Here is a 15,004-nt window from a genome sequence, read left to right on the forward strand (position 1 = left end):
ATCAGAGAGATTCGAGCGCGCACGGAGGCTTTCCGGCAGTCGTTCTTCCCGCGAACCATACGCGACTGGAACAGGAAAGGGAGGTAATGACAGTGGCACGTGAAGTGCCCTCCGTCACACACCGTTGAATGGCTGACGGAGTAGAAATGTAGATGTAGATGTCCTGACTTGCTGGGCACCAAGACTGTGAACAAAGTATTCATTAATATGGTACTTTTTATTTAACTTCAGATAGATACAATACAGAGGAGTGTAGCATTCACGAATCGAGATTATTCCGTAATTTTGTGTAAATTTGAGATGGTTTGAGGAACTTTGGGAATTATTCTTTGTTCACAGGGAAAACCGTTGGGCTTTGAGTCCACTAAGTAACTATAGGTCTATGTTAATCATAGTAAGCATTCAGATTCTGGTTTTATGAATTAAATTAACGATCGTGTTGTACCGTGGAATGGCACATTTGTGATGGCCACTGGCTTTGACGCTTGCCAGTGGCGACGTCCTCGGCCGGACGCCGGAGCTAGAGGCAAAGAGCGGGAGGGTATGTGTGTTGGCAGTAGGAGACGGCTGGTGCTCCCTGGCGACAGTCAGTACGAACTGCGTGCTCATTTGGCTGGTTGAACGATCTCAGTTGGGAGAGATCAATATTTATCCAGATTTCACGGTTGGATATACGTATGAAGACGTCGCGCAACTGTAACCAGAGGCGGAGACTATTGGATCTTATACGACAGAAGTATCCTGGTTCAACTAGGGACAGCAAAGTATTAAGGCATTACGTCTAATCGTATGCACTACTCCTATACATCTACTGTATAACGTGTGCCTACGTTTCTAGTTATGCAGCCTGTTGTGGATACTAGTGGTGATAAATTAGTATTTTGTTGTCGTTTTGCTGCTAACGGTTGTGATTACAGCACACAGTTGACTTTCTTAGCAGGAGTTGTAATTCGTCTGTGAGATCGAGCCGTTTCTCACTTCTCCATTACCTTCCTAGGCAGACGGATTTGGGATGAGGAATTTCTGTGTGATGTAACCAGAGCGATTTCAAAGGGTCTACATCTACATCTACATCTACATCTACGTGATTACTCTGCTATTCACAATAAAGTGCCTGGAAGAGGGTTCAATGAACCACCTTCATGCTGTCTCTCTACCGTTCCACTCTCGAACGGCACGCGGGAAAAATGAGCACTTAAATTTTTCCGTGCGAACCCTGATTTCTCTTATTTCATCGTGATGATCATTTCTCCCTATGTAGGTGGGTGCTAACAGAATGTTTTCACAATCGGTGGAGAAAACTGGTGATTTAAATTTCATGAGAAGATCCCGTCGCAACGAAAAACGCCTATGTTTTAATGATTGCCACTCCAATTCACGTATCATGTCTGTGACACGATCTCCCCTATTTCGCGATAATACAAAACGAGCTGCCCTTCTTTGTACTTTTTCGATGTCATCCGTCAGTCCCACCTGATGCGGACCCCACACCGCACAGCAGTACTCCAGAATAGGGCGGACAAGCGTAGTGTAAGCAGTCTCTTTGGTAGACCTGTTGCACCTTCCAAGTGTTCTGCCAATGAATCGCAGTCTTTGGTTTGCTCTACCCACAATATTATCTATGTGATCGTTCCAGTTTAGGTTATTTGTAATTGTAATCACTAAGTATTTAGTTGAATTTACAGCCCTCAGATTTGTGTGACTTATCGCGTAATCGAAATTTAGCTGATTTCTTTTAGTACTCATGTGAATAACTTCGCACTTTTATTTATTCAGGGTCAATTGCCACTTTTCGCACCATACAGATATCTTATCTAAATCATTTTGCAAGTTGTTTTGGTCATCTGATGACTATACAACACGGTAAATGACACCATCATTTGCAAACAATCTAAGACGGCTACTCAAATTGTCTCCTATGTCGTTAATATAGATCAGGGCAATAGAGGGCCTGTGACACTTCCTTGGGAACGCCGGATATTACTTCTGTATTACTCGACGACTTTCCGTCTATTACTACGAACTGTGACCTTTCTGACAGGAAATCACGAATCCAGTCGCACAACTGAAGCGATACTCCGTAGGCACGCAGTTTGAATAGAAGACGCTTGTGAGGAACGGTGTCGAAAGCCATCTGGAAATCTAAAAATATGGAATCACTTTGACATCCCCTGTCGATAGCACTTATTACTTCATGAGTATAAAGAGCTAGTTGTGTTTCACAAGAACGATATTTTCTGAATCCGTGCTGACTATATGTCAATAAATCGTTTTCTTCGAGTTACTTCGTAATGTTCGAATACAGTATATGTTCTAAAACCCTACTACAAATCGACGTTAGTCATATAGGCCTGTAATTCAGCGGCGTACTCCTACTTCCCTTTTTGGGTATTGGTGTGACTTGAGCAATTTTCCAGTCTTTAGGTACGTATCTTTCTGTGAGCGAGTGGTTGTATATAATTACTAAATATGGAGCTATTTTATCAGCATACTCTGAGAGGAATCTGACTGGTATACAATCTGGACCTGAGGCCTTGCCTTTATTAAGTGATTTAAGCTGCTTTGTTACACCGAGGATATCTACTTCTATGTTTCTCATCTTGGCCGTTGTTCTTGATTGGAATTTAGGAATGTTAACTTCGCCTTCTTTGGTGAAGGAGTTTCGGAAAACCGTGTTTAATAACTCTGCTTTAGTGGCACTGTCATCAGTGACATCACCGTTGTTATCGCGCAGTGAAGGTATTGTTTGCGTCTTGCCACTGGTGTGCTTTATGTATGACCAGAATCTCTTTGGGTTTTCTGCCAGATTTCGAGACAGAATTTCGTTGTGGAAATTATTAAAAACATCTCGCAATGAAGTACGCGCCATATTTCGAACTTCAGTAAAACTTTGCCAATCTTGGGGATTTTGCGTTCTTTTAAATTTGGCATGCTTTTCTTTGCTGCTTCTGCAACAACGATCTGACCCGTTTTGTGTACCATGGGGGATCAGTACCATCACTTATTAATTTATGTGGTATATATCTCTCAATTGCTGTTGATACTATCTCTTTGAAAACATTCCACAACTTTTCTACCCTTACATGATCAGATCGGAAGGAGTGAAGACTGTCTCTTAAAAAGCGCTAAGAGCATTTTTATCAGCTTTTTTTAAATAGATATACTTTGTGTTTCTTTTTGGTAGTTGTAGGTGTTACGGTATTCAGCCTAGCAGCAACTGACTTGTGGTCGCTAATCCCTGTATTCGTCACAACACTCACTATTTGTCCAGGATTATTTATTGCTAACAGGTCAAGTATGGTTTCGCAACCATTTACACTTCGAGTGGGCTCATGAACTAATTGTTCAAAATAATTCAAAATAATTATTATAAGGCAAGCATTCATATATAGTTGTATGAAGAAAGTGGTATTTAAGTATCCTGAAGGAGTATCCTTCCACTTAAAGAAAAGACTTGACTGTTTTACTCACGCTGTTAGCGCACGATGCTTGCGCTAATTTTGTTCCAGCGGTACCTGAGGCTTGTGTAAAGATCTACAGCTGTATGACTGATAAAACTATGACGTGTGACCACTGTGTTATTCTTCTAAAAAATATTTGGGGGGGAGGGGCCTTGTCTCTCAGTGCTGCAACTGAAATTTTCTCGCTCTTGGTAAAATCCTGTGGGTGCCTGCCCTTAGTGATATTTGTCTGATAGCGGGTCTGAAGCTATTGGGCCGCCTGGGTTGTCAAGCTACGGGTAAAAGAAATTTTCTAATGCTTGTCAAGTGTTGGTAATTTAATGTAACCTTAAGGGTTGTTAATACCACGTCATTGTGACTGTATGTGAGATGCTTTCATTGCCTGGTGTGCGAGGTGTGGACATGACTTGTAAGAAATTCTTTAATGCTATTTCGAGATTAGTAGAAAATTGTGCCTGTTGTACTGCGTTGTGTAAATATTTAGTATGGTTTTATTGGTTTTCTGGTCAACCAGTTTCAAGTAAATTTTAATTGTGTAAATGGTCATTATGCTTTTACAGTTTTAGGTTAAGTAATATCAAGTAAATTAAAATTCTAAAAAGAAATATTTCTGTGATTCTTGAGTTTCTCCCGGCGTATTTGATAATCAAAATATCCACGGGTGTGCTACCGGTTTATAGTGTCCAACGTTGGACACTATAGACCGGCAGCACACCCGTGGATATTTTGATTAGAAATATTTCTATTTAGCTGCGATATCCTTGAATTATGTAACAGAAGTTACATGCCGAATGTACACTGATACATATCATTCACCAAGATTGTGATTAATTATTTAACAATTCGTAATTGCTGGTGAATTTTTAGTTTTACTAAAAATTTGAAAGTGTCATTACGCCTTTCTAACAGCCAGTACCTGCTCCATATTAGTTTTTGGTTCTGTGTTGAATTCAAGTTGAGATATTTAATTACTATTTAAGTTGCGTTTGTGATAGTTTCTCTGACCCTCCGTTACCACGCGTGACTAGAGCAAATGTTGGTTCATTTCAACGATGGCGAGTACACAAATTCTACATTGCTAAATGAGAGGAATCCGCCGTGTGTTAATTTGAATTACAGTGAAGTCGAGTGTTATTTACATTTCAGGTAATCCCTCGGACCATGAGCCACCGTGTGATGCTAAACTAAATGCTGGTTCGTTTCAGTATTGGTAAGTACACAAACTTGCAATGCTAAATGAGATGAACACGCCGTTCTTTAATCTAAGTTTTCTTATGGGGGAATTAGGCTTAGGTAGCTGAAGGATAGCTTGGCTAATCACTCCCTTTGTGAGTTTCAATACAATAGAGAGGTACTGTTGAATGAGATGACGACCTGCATATATGGTCGGTTCCTGGCCCTGAATGGCGTTTATGTTTTTGTACCATTGCATGTGAAGGTCACCGATTCGGGGGGCTCCAGTGCATTCCACCCTCTTGTTCCGTAACGTACTCTATGTGCCACCCAACAGTGCTATATGTTGTATTGACCACTGAATTAATTGTTGCATGTTTCCTCGAAGTAATTCGCATGTATGATTCTACTTTGTGGTGTCCATATAAGCCACAAAACTGGAATGCATCTGATGAAACATTGTACAAAGAGTTCTCCTCAAATGTGTATTTCATGTTAGTCAAAAGACTATGTACGTCATAATTCAAGTGCGTAAAGCCACTAGGCAAGTGTGTGAAGCCATAGGGCACATGGCAATAGTTGAGTATCAGATTTAGTATTAACCCAGCGTTATAATCAACCCATCTTTAAATGAATTGACTTACGTTACCCAAGTCTCCTCTTCATGTCTCTTAGAAGTAATAGCACCCTTTAAGAAAGAGCAGTACTGATTTGAGCTGTAAATACACGAAAGAATGCCCGTTCACATTAGCAGTATTTTTCAGTACATGTTACATTCCAAGTGAGTCCGTATGCATTTCGAGTTTTTTCTCGAGATTTGAAGTCGTTATTTGTTTGCACCAGGGAAATTCTTGTTTAGAAATTTTATTAGCTACTTCGTGCAGCTAATGCATTAGATGCCATAGCTGTACAACCCCCCAAAGCACGCGTGCGTGAGCCGTACTAGAGCGTTATAACTGGGCATATTCAAGCAAGTACCCCTGATAGTGATATCCCATGTGACAAGCAAGCTCACGTTAAGAGCGGGAGTCTCTCAACACGCAGCTTCTTTGAGCTTAAAAATTTTGTTATTCTGACGTGACACCGATTTAATTCTTTATCTTTCCTCTGATGAAGAAACAACGCTCCAGAACAGCGATGAGGTGATATTCGCTTCCTGAACAGTCAAAATGCAGACTTCTACAACCAAACTCTACCAAATCATCCATCGTTGGTAAAAATGTGTCGCAATGAAGGGCGAATATGTAGAGAAGGGGTAACACGATCACCCTCTTAAGAGAGAATATGCAGTTACCATTTCACATACGTATAGTTTGTTAATTGAAAATGAGAAGTACCTCATTATTATGATACAAAATCATCACAACCATATTAATCTGTAAAGAAATACACTCCTGGAAATGGAAAAAAGAACACATTGACACCGGTGTGTCAGACCCACCATACTTGCTCCGGACACTGCGAGAGGGCTGTACAAGCAATGATCACACGCACGACACAGCGGACACACCAGGAACCGCGGTGTTGGCCGTCGAATGGCGCTAGCTGCGCAGCATTTGTGCACCGCCGCCGTCAGTGTCAGCCAGTTTGCCGTGGCATACGGAGCTCCATCGCAGTCTTTAACACTGGTAGCATGCCGCGACAGCGTGGACGTGAACCGTACGTGCAGTTGACGGACTTTGAGCGAGGGTGTATAGTGGGCATGCGGGAGGCCGGGTGGACGTACCGCCGAATTGCTCAACACGTGGGGCGTGAGGTCTCCACAGTACATCGATGTTGTCGCCAGTGGTCGGCGGAAGGTGCACGTGCCCGTCGACCTGGGACCGGACCGCAGCGACGCACGGATGCACGCCAAGACCGTAGGATCCTACGCAGTGCCGTAGGGGACCGCACCGCCACTTCCCAGCAAATTAGGGACACTGTTGCTCCTGGGGTATCGGCGAGGACCACTCGCAACCGTCTCCATGAAGTTGGGCTACGGTCCCGCACACCGTTAGGCCGTCTTCCGCTCACGCCCCAACATCGTGCAGCCCGCCTCCAGTGGTGTCGCGACAGGCGTGAATGGAGGGACGAATGGAGACGTGTCGTCTTCAGCGATGAGAGTCGCTTCTGCCTTGGTGCCAATGATGGTCGTATGCGTGTTTGGCGCCGTGCAGGTGAGCGCCACAATCAGGACTGCATACGACCGAGGCACACAGGGCCAACACCCGGCATCATGGTGTGGGGAGCGATCTCCTACACTGGCCGTACACCACTGGTGATCGTCGAGGGGACACTGAATAGTGCACGGTACGTCCAAACCGTCATCGAACCCATCGTTCTACCATTCCTAGACCGGCAAGGGAACTTGCTGTTCCAACAGGACAATGCACGTCCACATGTGTCCCGTGCCACCCAACGTGCTCTAGAAGGTGTAAGTCAACTACCCTGGCCAGCAAGATCTCCGGATCTGTCCCCCATTGAGTATGTTTGGGACTGGATGAAGCGTCGTCTCACGCGGTCTGCACGTCCAGCACGAGCGCTGGTCCAACTGAGGCGCCAGGTGGAAATGGCATGGCAAGCCGTTCCACAGGAGTACATCCAGCATCTCTACGATCGTCTCCATGGGAGAATAGCAGCCTGCATTGCTGCGAAAGGTGGATATACACTGTACTAGTGCCGACATTGTGCATGCTCTGTTGCCTGTGTCTATGTGCCTGTGGTTCTGTCAGTGTGATCATGTGATGTATCTGACCCCAGGAATGTGTCAATAAAGTTTCCCCTTCCTGGGACAATGAATTCACGGTGTTCTTATTTCAATTTCCAGGAGTGTACTTAAAGGATAACTTTTTTACGCCATTCACATAAAATGAACGAAATTTCTGCATAGAATACATATGATGGACAAGGCCATGTAAACGAAATTTAGCAGAATTCTCAAATTGTGCTCTGCGATTCTCTAAATATCTTGATTTGTGCCAGAGTAACTGATGACAGTGACTGCACAATGGACTCAGTTTTCTTTGCGCCCTTTTGGAACAAAGTGTGTCCAGAGTGCAACTCCAGGTTGGATCAGCTTTGATCAGATTTGTACACTTTCATCCCCCAAAAACCTCATGTACTCTTTGGCTTGCACTACAGATCGTAAAATGACCTTGTTGAGATCGTTTTTATCGTTTATGTAGTTTCTATTTATAGACTGTGTTATTTTCCGAGATATAGTCTCGTGAGCCTTCTTAAAAGTCGACAGCCACTTGGAGCTTGCCTGGAAATTATTTAACTTTACTTCCCTGCTCAGTTACGATGCTCACTTTTGAATATCAGTGTCGTGGTTGATCAGGTAGCGATCTATAGCCTCTAATGCTTTTTTTATGTCCAACAGTGTATTACCTTCATCTTATCACTTTTGAGCAATTATGAAGAACATACTTTTCCCAGCGATTCACCTGTGCCACTGAAGTAACTTTCCAATATAACTTACGTTTCCCAGAGATTCAGCTGTGCTACTGAAGTAACTTTGCGATATTTATGATTAACGTATGAAAACGACCTTTTCCTCCTCTCTGCTTTTCCAGAATTCAATGGCAGATTTCATATATTCGAAATTTAATCCGGTTACTGAAGAAAGGACTTCGTTTGGTATAATGGGCTCGCCATGACTTTTGGCACACAATCATCTTCAGTGATTGCTGTTCCACCTTGGAGCTCCAACCAATCAAACCATAACCCACGATCTTGTTCCATACTAGTCGATTGTCCATCCATGCTGTCACAAATCAATGCTACAATGGTGTTCTTCAGTTCCATTTGCTGCGACTTAACAGAACCATCAGGGGATTCCATATTGCTGAAATAATCAATTAGCGTTTGGCTAATATTAATTGGATTAACGTTTGGCGCTTTCCCTTTTTGCAAATTGATGTATTTGATACACAATACAAAGTCTCCGACCGGCAACAAGTTTATTTAACAACACAAGTATAGTGAATACTGAAGAGTACAGGCAGTCCAAAGAATAATCCGGAGAGGAGTCCGTATTGATAGCCAGTCTAGAAATCAGTGGGATGCATAGCAATCCAAAGAGCATTCCTTGGGAGTGAGATCGTGAAGAGTGTAATGACATCCAGAAGTAGTGCGGCGTTGTACAGTTCCGTAGTAGTAGCAAGCGGCGTACGAGGCATCTGCAGAGCTTTTTTTTCCACTCTAAGGAGTGAAGTGAGCTGTTCGAGACCAGGCCCATTAAACTGTCGCGATTCTGTTCAGCCAGTTATCAGACAAAATGATAGTGGGGCAGATGGGAGGTCCCAATTGAGAATAAATAAATGAGAGGGCTTACAGTTCCGGCATTTACCTTACAACCAAAGGAAACCTCCCAGAACCCTAGGTCAGATCTGGAGGATTTGAACTTTATTAATTTATTTCTGGGGTATCAGCCTTCGTTGAGAACGTTGTCCCAGCCATAAATTGAAAAGCTCTTTATTTGTAAAAAAGGTTGGCCATCATCGGTGGACAGCTAGCTGCAGCCCACAGTGTCTCTTGGTTGTGACTAAAGAGAAGTGGTGCCCGACAGGTCTGAGCACTGGAAATGGCAACAAGGCATGTTGCACACAATCCTTTTATAATCTTCAGATAATAGTCTTTGGAACAGCTAATGAGGCCTTGGTGGACCAGCGGTTCTAGGCGCTTCAGTCTGGGACCGCGCGACCGCTACGCTCGCAGGTTCGAATCCTGCCTCGGGCATGGATGTGTGTGATGTCCTTAGGCTAGTTAGGTTTAAAGTTCTAGGGGACTGATGACTTCAGATGTTAAGTTCCATAGTGCTCAGAGCCATTTGAACCATTTTTTTGAACAGCTAATGATATACGAAACAGCTGCTTAAAATCGCCGTCGTCGTGTCGTGAAGAACTGGTCGCAGTGATTGTTCTCAGCGGATAGCACTCCGAACAGTACGTACTCGAACATATCGTTCCAATACACCGACCTATATTGATGACATGTACGCTGTTTGACTGCTCGCGAGATCGTCTTCATGAGAGCTTACGAAGACGTGCCGCGAACAAAACTTCACTTACATAACAGAGAGTGCAGTCTTCGCAGCTGGCAAACTGTTTAGCCCCTTTGTCATAAGAAACTAATGAACAGTTTGGACCGAGAATTCGAGAATTTCTTTTCAGAGACCCAAATGTTCTTGTAATAGCATCGACATCTGATCACATCAAAAAATATTTGATGGACTCGTTCTTTCACAGCGCGGGGGGAAAATCTGTATTATGGATGGATTCTTGAGGTGTTCATTGTAAAAAAACCATTTTGAGTGTCACGCATGACAAGGAACTTCTTCATCTGGTGCTCCCAAAAAGACTCGAAGGGACTGCTGTCAGATGTATACAGCTTTCGATGTTGGAAGAACTTTATGAAAAGATTGAGCCACGCTGCGTCTCGCGTTGGTGCTGTTTGTAGGTTTCCGCCCTCTGTTGGAGGCCAGACGGTATCGTTTAGTTGGCATGATTACAGTCGTTTGTCTTCTTCTCGTGTTGACTGCCGCCACTCGGTTTCGCAAGCACTGGCTGTCCGCTAGTGGCAGCAGTGGCGGTTATCGATATGTAGTAACTGTTGCCCTATCTTTGGGGCCACGTCGTTGTTTTCTTCCGGGTCGTGTGAGAGGGCCCTTCGGTTGGGGACTCAGGAGGAGCCAGGTCCGCGCAGTGCCAGAACACGCCCGGACCGCTGGCGGCACGCATGGACTGCCGGATGGAAGCGCTGTGGTCACGAGAGTGCACGACCTCGTCGTAAACCGGATCCAGCAAGCTTTAAGATGAGTTCATTTCAATCCAAGTAGAGAAACCTCCACCATTGTGATATCTCGCTATTCTCCAGTGACTTGGGTTCGTGTTGCTGCTCCAAGTGTCGCCGAGGCGAAGAGCAGCGAGGGGAGTGCTTGCGGAAGGCGGATCTGATTAGCTTTCCTCGACTTCTTATTACTATTTACTGCGTTAAACTTGTTACAATTTATGAAGTTCAACCAGTTAACGCCCCAATTACCTGCCCTGTGGGTTAGTGGATGTAACGGCAGTGTATGTTGCCTCTCCGCTGCTTTCCCTAAGGCGTGTAGTTTTGGCAGCTTTCTTGATTGTAGGCCGGATGGCGATTCTTCTACTCTGGTGGTAGTGATTCCTTTCTCGTCCCAGGCACTCTAAGCACAATATTTTGAGGACGTAGTGCAGACCGCCGGTTTCGGCTTTGGCGTGTTGTTCCATCGTTGCATTTGGTTAATCGGATGTCAGGTAGCTTCAGCAAGATTATCATTAGTCATTCGTTATGCTGCCACTAGTCTGAGTTACCATCTTGTGAAGTGAATGCAACTCTTGGCTGCCTGTCTCATCGCTCGCGAACATGTTTGTTGCCGACCCTTCTCAGAAGTCAATTCCTGGAGCACCGTCTGTGGTCCCTTGGTTCTTGTAAGAGATGAGTGTTCTAAAAGGAGGTCTGATGGCCAGTAGTTCAGTGTAACGCTCCTTCAGCCCACGCCTTCTACGGGTATAATCTGCCTCTGTACCCTTTAAGGAACTTATGTACGGGTCCTTGGGTTTTATTATTGTATTATTTATTACAATACCTTGCAATGCCTGCATAAAAGTTATATATGTCTAGTTAATAGTTCTGGTCGCCTTCTGGAATAATTCTAGCAGTGTAGCGTTCAGTGGATGTTAAGGGTTGTGTTACAAAGTTTACCATCATCTTATTTCACCCGTTTGGTGATCAGTTGCTTGTTTTTTAATTAACCTTTGCTATTGTATTTGCTGTTTTACAGCAGGTTTCTAATTTTTTTTATATTATTGCCGTTCCTGGTGTATAAGGCCTTCAGGTGTGATTGTGGTCATTTGCCTTAAAATTCTAATTTGGTACTTGTATTTTCGCAGTAAGCCTTAGAACCTTATTTACTGCCATTCCTGCCCTCTGATGCCTTCTGCTGTGTTTGCGGCCACTTGCCTTTAATATTTCAGTAACTGAAAACACTATTATTTACACAGTTGTTTATTCCTTCATTATTAGCGTGTGGTATTTTTATTTATTGTTGAATCTGCAATTACTGGTTTAAAATAAATTATGTGTAACTGTAAAAGGCAACCAGTAGTAACTGATTACGGCCCCGTCCACAATCGTAACCGAATCCTGCCTTCCCTTGACTGCCAGGTTTCAACGATTTTCATATCTAGTTCTGCTGGATGCTTGTGATGTCAGTCTCCACTTGAGAAGCAATATAATCAAGCTGCAGTTACCAGTACATAATCATTTCTCTTTGTCCAGGTTTTCCATTCTGCTGAAATATCCCTGATACAATTCAAGATATTTAGAGTAGCACCTGTCACACCTTGAGAATCTTGTTGAATTTTGTTTTACATTGTGTTGTCCGTTGTGTTTAATATGAGAAGTAATTCGCTCATGTTGTATGCATAGGGTAAATAAAGTTATGTTTTAAGCATTTCTCTGGCCACGCGGTTTGAGACGTCATATCACATACTGCGCGGACCCACCCGGCGTAGGTTGGAGTCTTCCCTCACGCATGGGTGGGTGTGTTGTTCTTAGCATAAGTTCGTATAAGTAGTGTGTAAATCTAGGGACTGATGACCTAAGCAGTTTGGTCCCTTAGGAATTCACACACATTTGAACATTTTTTTAAGCATTTCCTTACAGATTACCATTATTGTAATAATTATGTATCATACTAATGACTTAATTATTATTCTCAGTTAACAAAATGCACTTAACTGAAATAGTAGACCAAAAAAACCATAAATTTAAAAATTAAAGAAACAGTTACTGAACTAAAACACAAATAGGTAATAAAAATAATTAGAATAATAATGAACGTTTAGATATTTAATAGGGTATGTCAAAATTACTCAAAAAACAAATTATTTATTACAATTGGATAGACGTGGCGTGGAAGCTTCTTTGATTTAAGTTGTAAAGAAAGTTTTCATTTTACGAAATTAATTAATGTTTGTGAGCTATTTTGTAAAATTTGAAATTATTAAAAATGTTGAGTGTACAGTTTTCAAAAATGTGAGTTACATTTCAACTAATATATGAAACACATATTTTTCATTTTTTGGTTTCCAACATATTCCATGTAAATCTAATATGCCAGATAACCTTATGGGGTGTGTTTTAACTCTTAAAAGGGAAATAGGGCAAAAACAATGAAAGACCGATTGCATTATTTTAACCGCTCTGCATATCCATCAAATTATATCAAATCGTTTATTCACACCCTTGTAAGTCACAAGGTGGACGGAAGTGTGTGTTGAGTGACTGTAACAGACGGGCATTGAAGAGAATTGTAACGAAGAGTAAGACAACGACAGCTGCAAAAGTCACTGCAGAACTGAATGACGCACAAGCGGAACAAGTCACCACTAAAAGAACATTAAGGTAGTTCGATAAGTAGGGAATTGCAGGGCTGCTGGAATTCCAAAACCACTCGTCAATAATGCAAATGCCCACAACAGGAAAACATGGGTCCGAACTTATAAAAAGTGGACTGCGGTGCGATGGAATAAAGTCATTTTGTGGAATGAGTCATGTTTCACTCTGTTTCCACATTCTGGCCGAGTTTACGTTCATGACTGGAAGGTGGCGGGGGTTTGGTGATGAATTGCGCAGCCACATAGTGATGTTCCATGAGCTCCATGGTTACCCATGGATTATCAATGTTCGTACCCCAATGACGATGCTGTGTTCAAAGACAACAGGGCCCCTGTTCAAATATCTCACGTCATCCACAACAGGTTTTGTGAGCACGAGAATGTATTGACGAGTTTCCTTTGGACACCACAGTCACCAGATCTCACTAGCCTTTTTGGTCTATTTTGGAGAGAAGAGTGTGTGCTCTCTATCCACCTCTATCATCGTTACCTGAACAACCCCGCTACATTGCAAGAAAAATGGTGTATTATTGCCTTGAAAGCCATACAGGACATGTATTTATCCACTCAGAGATGACTGGACGCTGTTTTCAATGCCATTAGGTTTCTTACACCGCATTAGAAGTAGTAATGTGTTGTGTTTTTGTTGTTTCAGTATTTTCGTCCACCCCCAGTATTTAGTTTGAATCATAAAAAAATGATTGATAAAGCTGAAACTATGATTGGGCTTAGGCGTTGGTGGTTCCACGAGCCACTCCTCATCACAAGCTCTCGGAGTGGGTAGAGGTGACGGCAGCTTCAGTGGCTCAAGTGCAGAGGCATCATCTACAGGATTTGGCGCTGGTCTCCTTGGAGGTGGACTGGCTGGTTCCCAGAGTCAAGCTTCAGCAGGATCTGTTGGTGTAGGCCTTGGTGATGGTGGGTTTAGCGCTTCTAATGCAGAGTCTTCATCAGTAGGACTGGGAGCAGGACATCTGGGCTTAGGCGTTGGTGGTTCCACAAGCCACTCCTCATCACAAGCTCTCGGAGTGGGTAGAGGTGACGGCACCTTCAGTGGCTCAAGTGCAGAGGCATCATCTACAGGATTTGGCGCTGGTCTCCTTGGAGGTGGACTGGCTGGTTCCCAGAGTCAAGCTTCAGCAGGATCTGTTGGTGTAGGCCGCGGTGATGGTGGGTTTAGTGCTTCTAATGCAGAGTCTTCATCAGTAGGACTGGGAGCAGGACTTCTGGGCTTAGGCGTTGGTGGTTCCACGAGCCACTCCTCATCACAAGCTCTCGGAGTGGGTAGAGGTGACGGCAGCTTCAGTGGCTCAAGTGCAGAGGCATCATCTACAGGAATTGGCGGTGGTCTTCTTGGAGGTGGACTGGCTGGCTCCCAGAGTCAAGCTTCATCAGGATCTGTTGGTGTAGGCCACAGTGGTAGTGGGTTTAGCTCATCTAATGCAGAGTCTTCATCATTAGGACTGGGCACCGGTCTTCTTGGTTTAGGCCTCGGTGTCTCAAAAAGCAGCTCCTCTTCACAGGCTGTTGGAGTGGGTGGAGATGGAGGCAGCGTAAGTGGTACCACAGCAGCAGCAAAATCATCAGGATTCGGAGGTTTTGGAGGTTCTGAGAGCCAAGCTTCAGCAGGGTCTGTGGGAGTTGGCGGAGGTGGTAGTGGATTCAGCACCTCTGAAGCGCAGTCTTCGTCAGTTGGTCTGGGTGCCGGGTTAGGTGGCCTTGGGCTTGGGCTTTGACTCTCTACAAGCCGTTCTTCAGCAGGAGCTGTCGGAACAAGTGGTGGTGGCACTGCACTAAGCTCCGCCCAGTCTAAATCGTCATCGGTGGGACTAGGTGGCGGCCTCCTTGGTCTTGGCGTTGGTGTTTCTCTCTCATCGTCACAAGCTGCTGCTTCAGGTGGGAGCTACGGTGGAGTCAGTGCATCTAATGCAGTAGCTTCGTCGGTTGGATTAGGTACTGGAC

The 15,004-nt window shown here is 43.8% G+C and overlaps 1 protein-coding gene across 1 annotated transcript; it reads left to right on the forward strand.

Moving 5' to 3' along the window:
- Positions 1-465: 465 nt before the first annotated feature.
- Positions 466-14,778, forward strand: LOC124596514 (keratin, type I cytoskeletal 9-like). Its single transcript, XM_047135681.1, has 2 exons — positions 466-541; positions 13,775-14,778. Exons 1-2 carry the CDS (start codon positions 466-468, stop codon positions 14,776-14,778), a joined length of 1,080 nt encoding a protein of 359 aa, XP_046991637.1.
- The last annotated feature ends 226 nt before the right edge of the window (positions 14,779-15,004 follow it).

This window comes from Schistocerca americana, chromosome 1 (genome assembly GCF_021461395.2).
Source record: "Schistocerca americana isolate TAMUIC-IGC-003095 chromosome 1, iqSchAmer2.1, whole genome shotgun sequence".
NCBI lineage: Eukaryota > Metazoa > Arthropoda > Insecta > Orthoptera > Acrididae > Schistocerca > Schistocerca americana.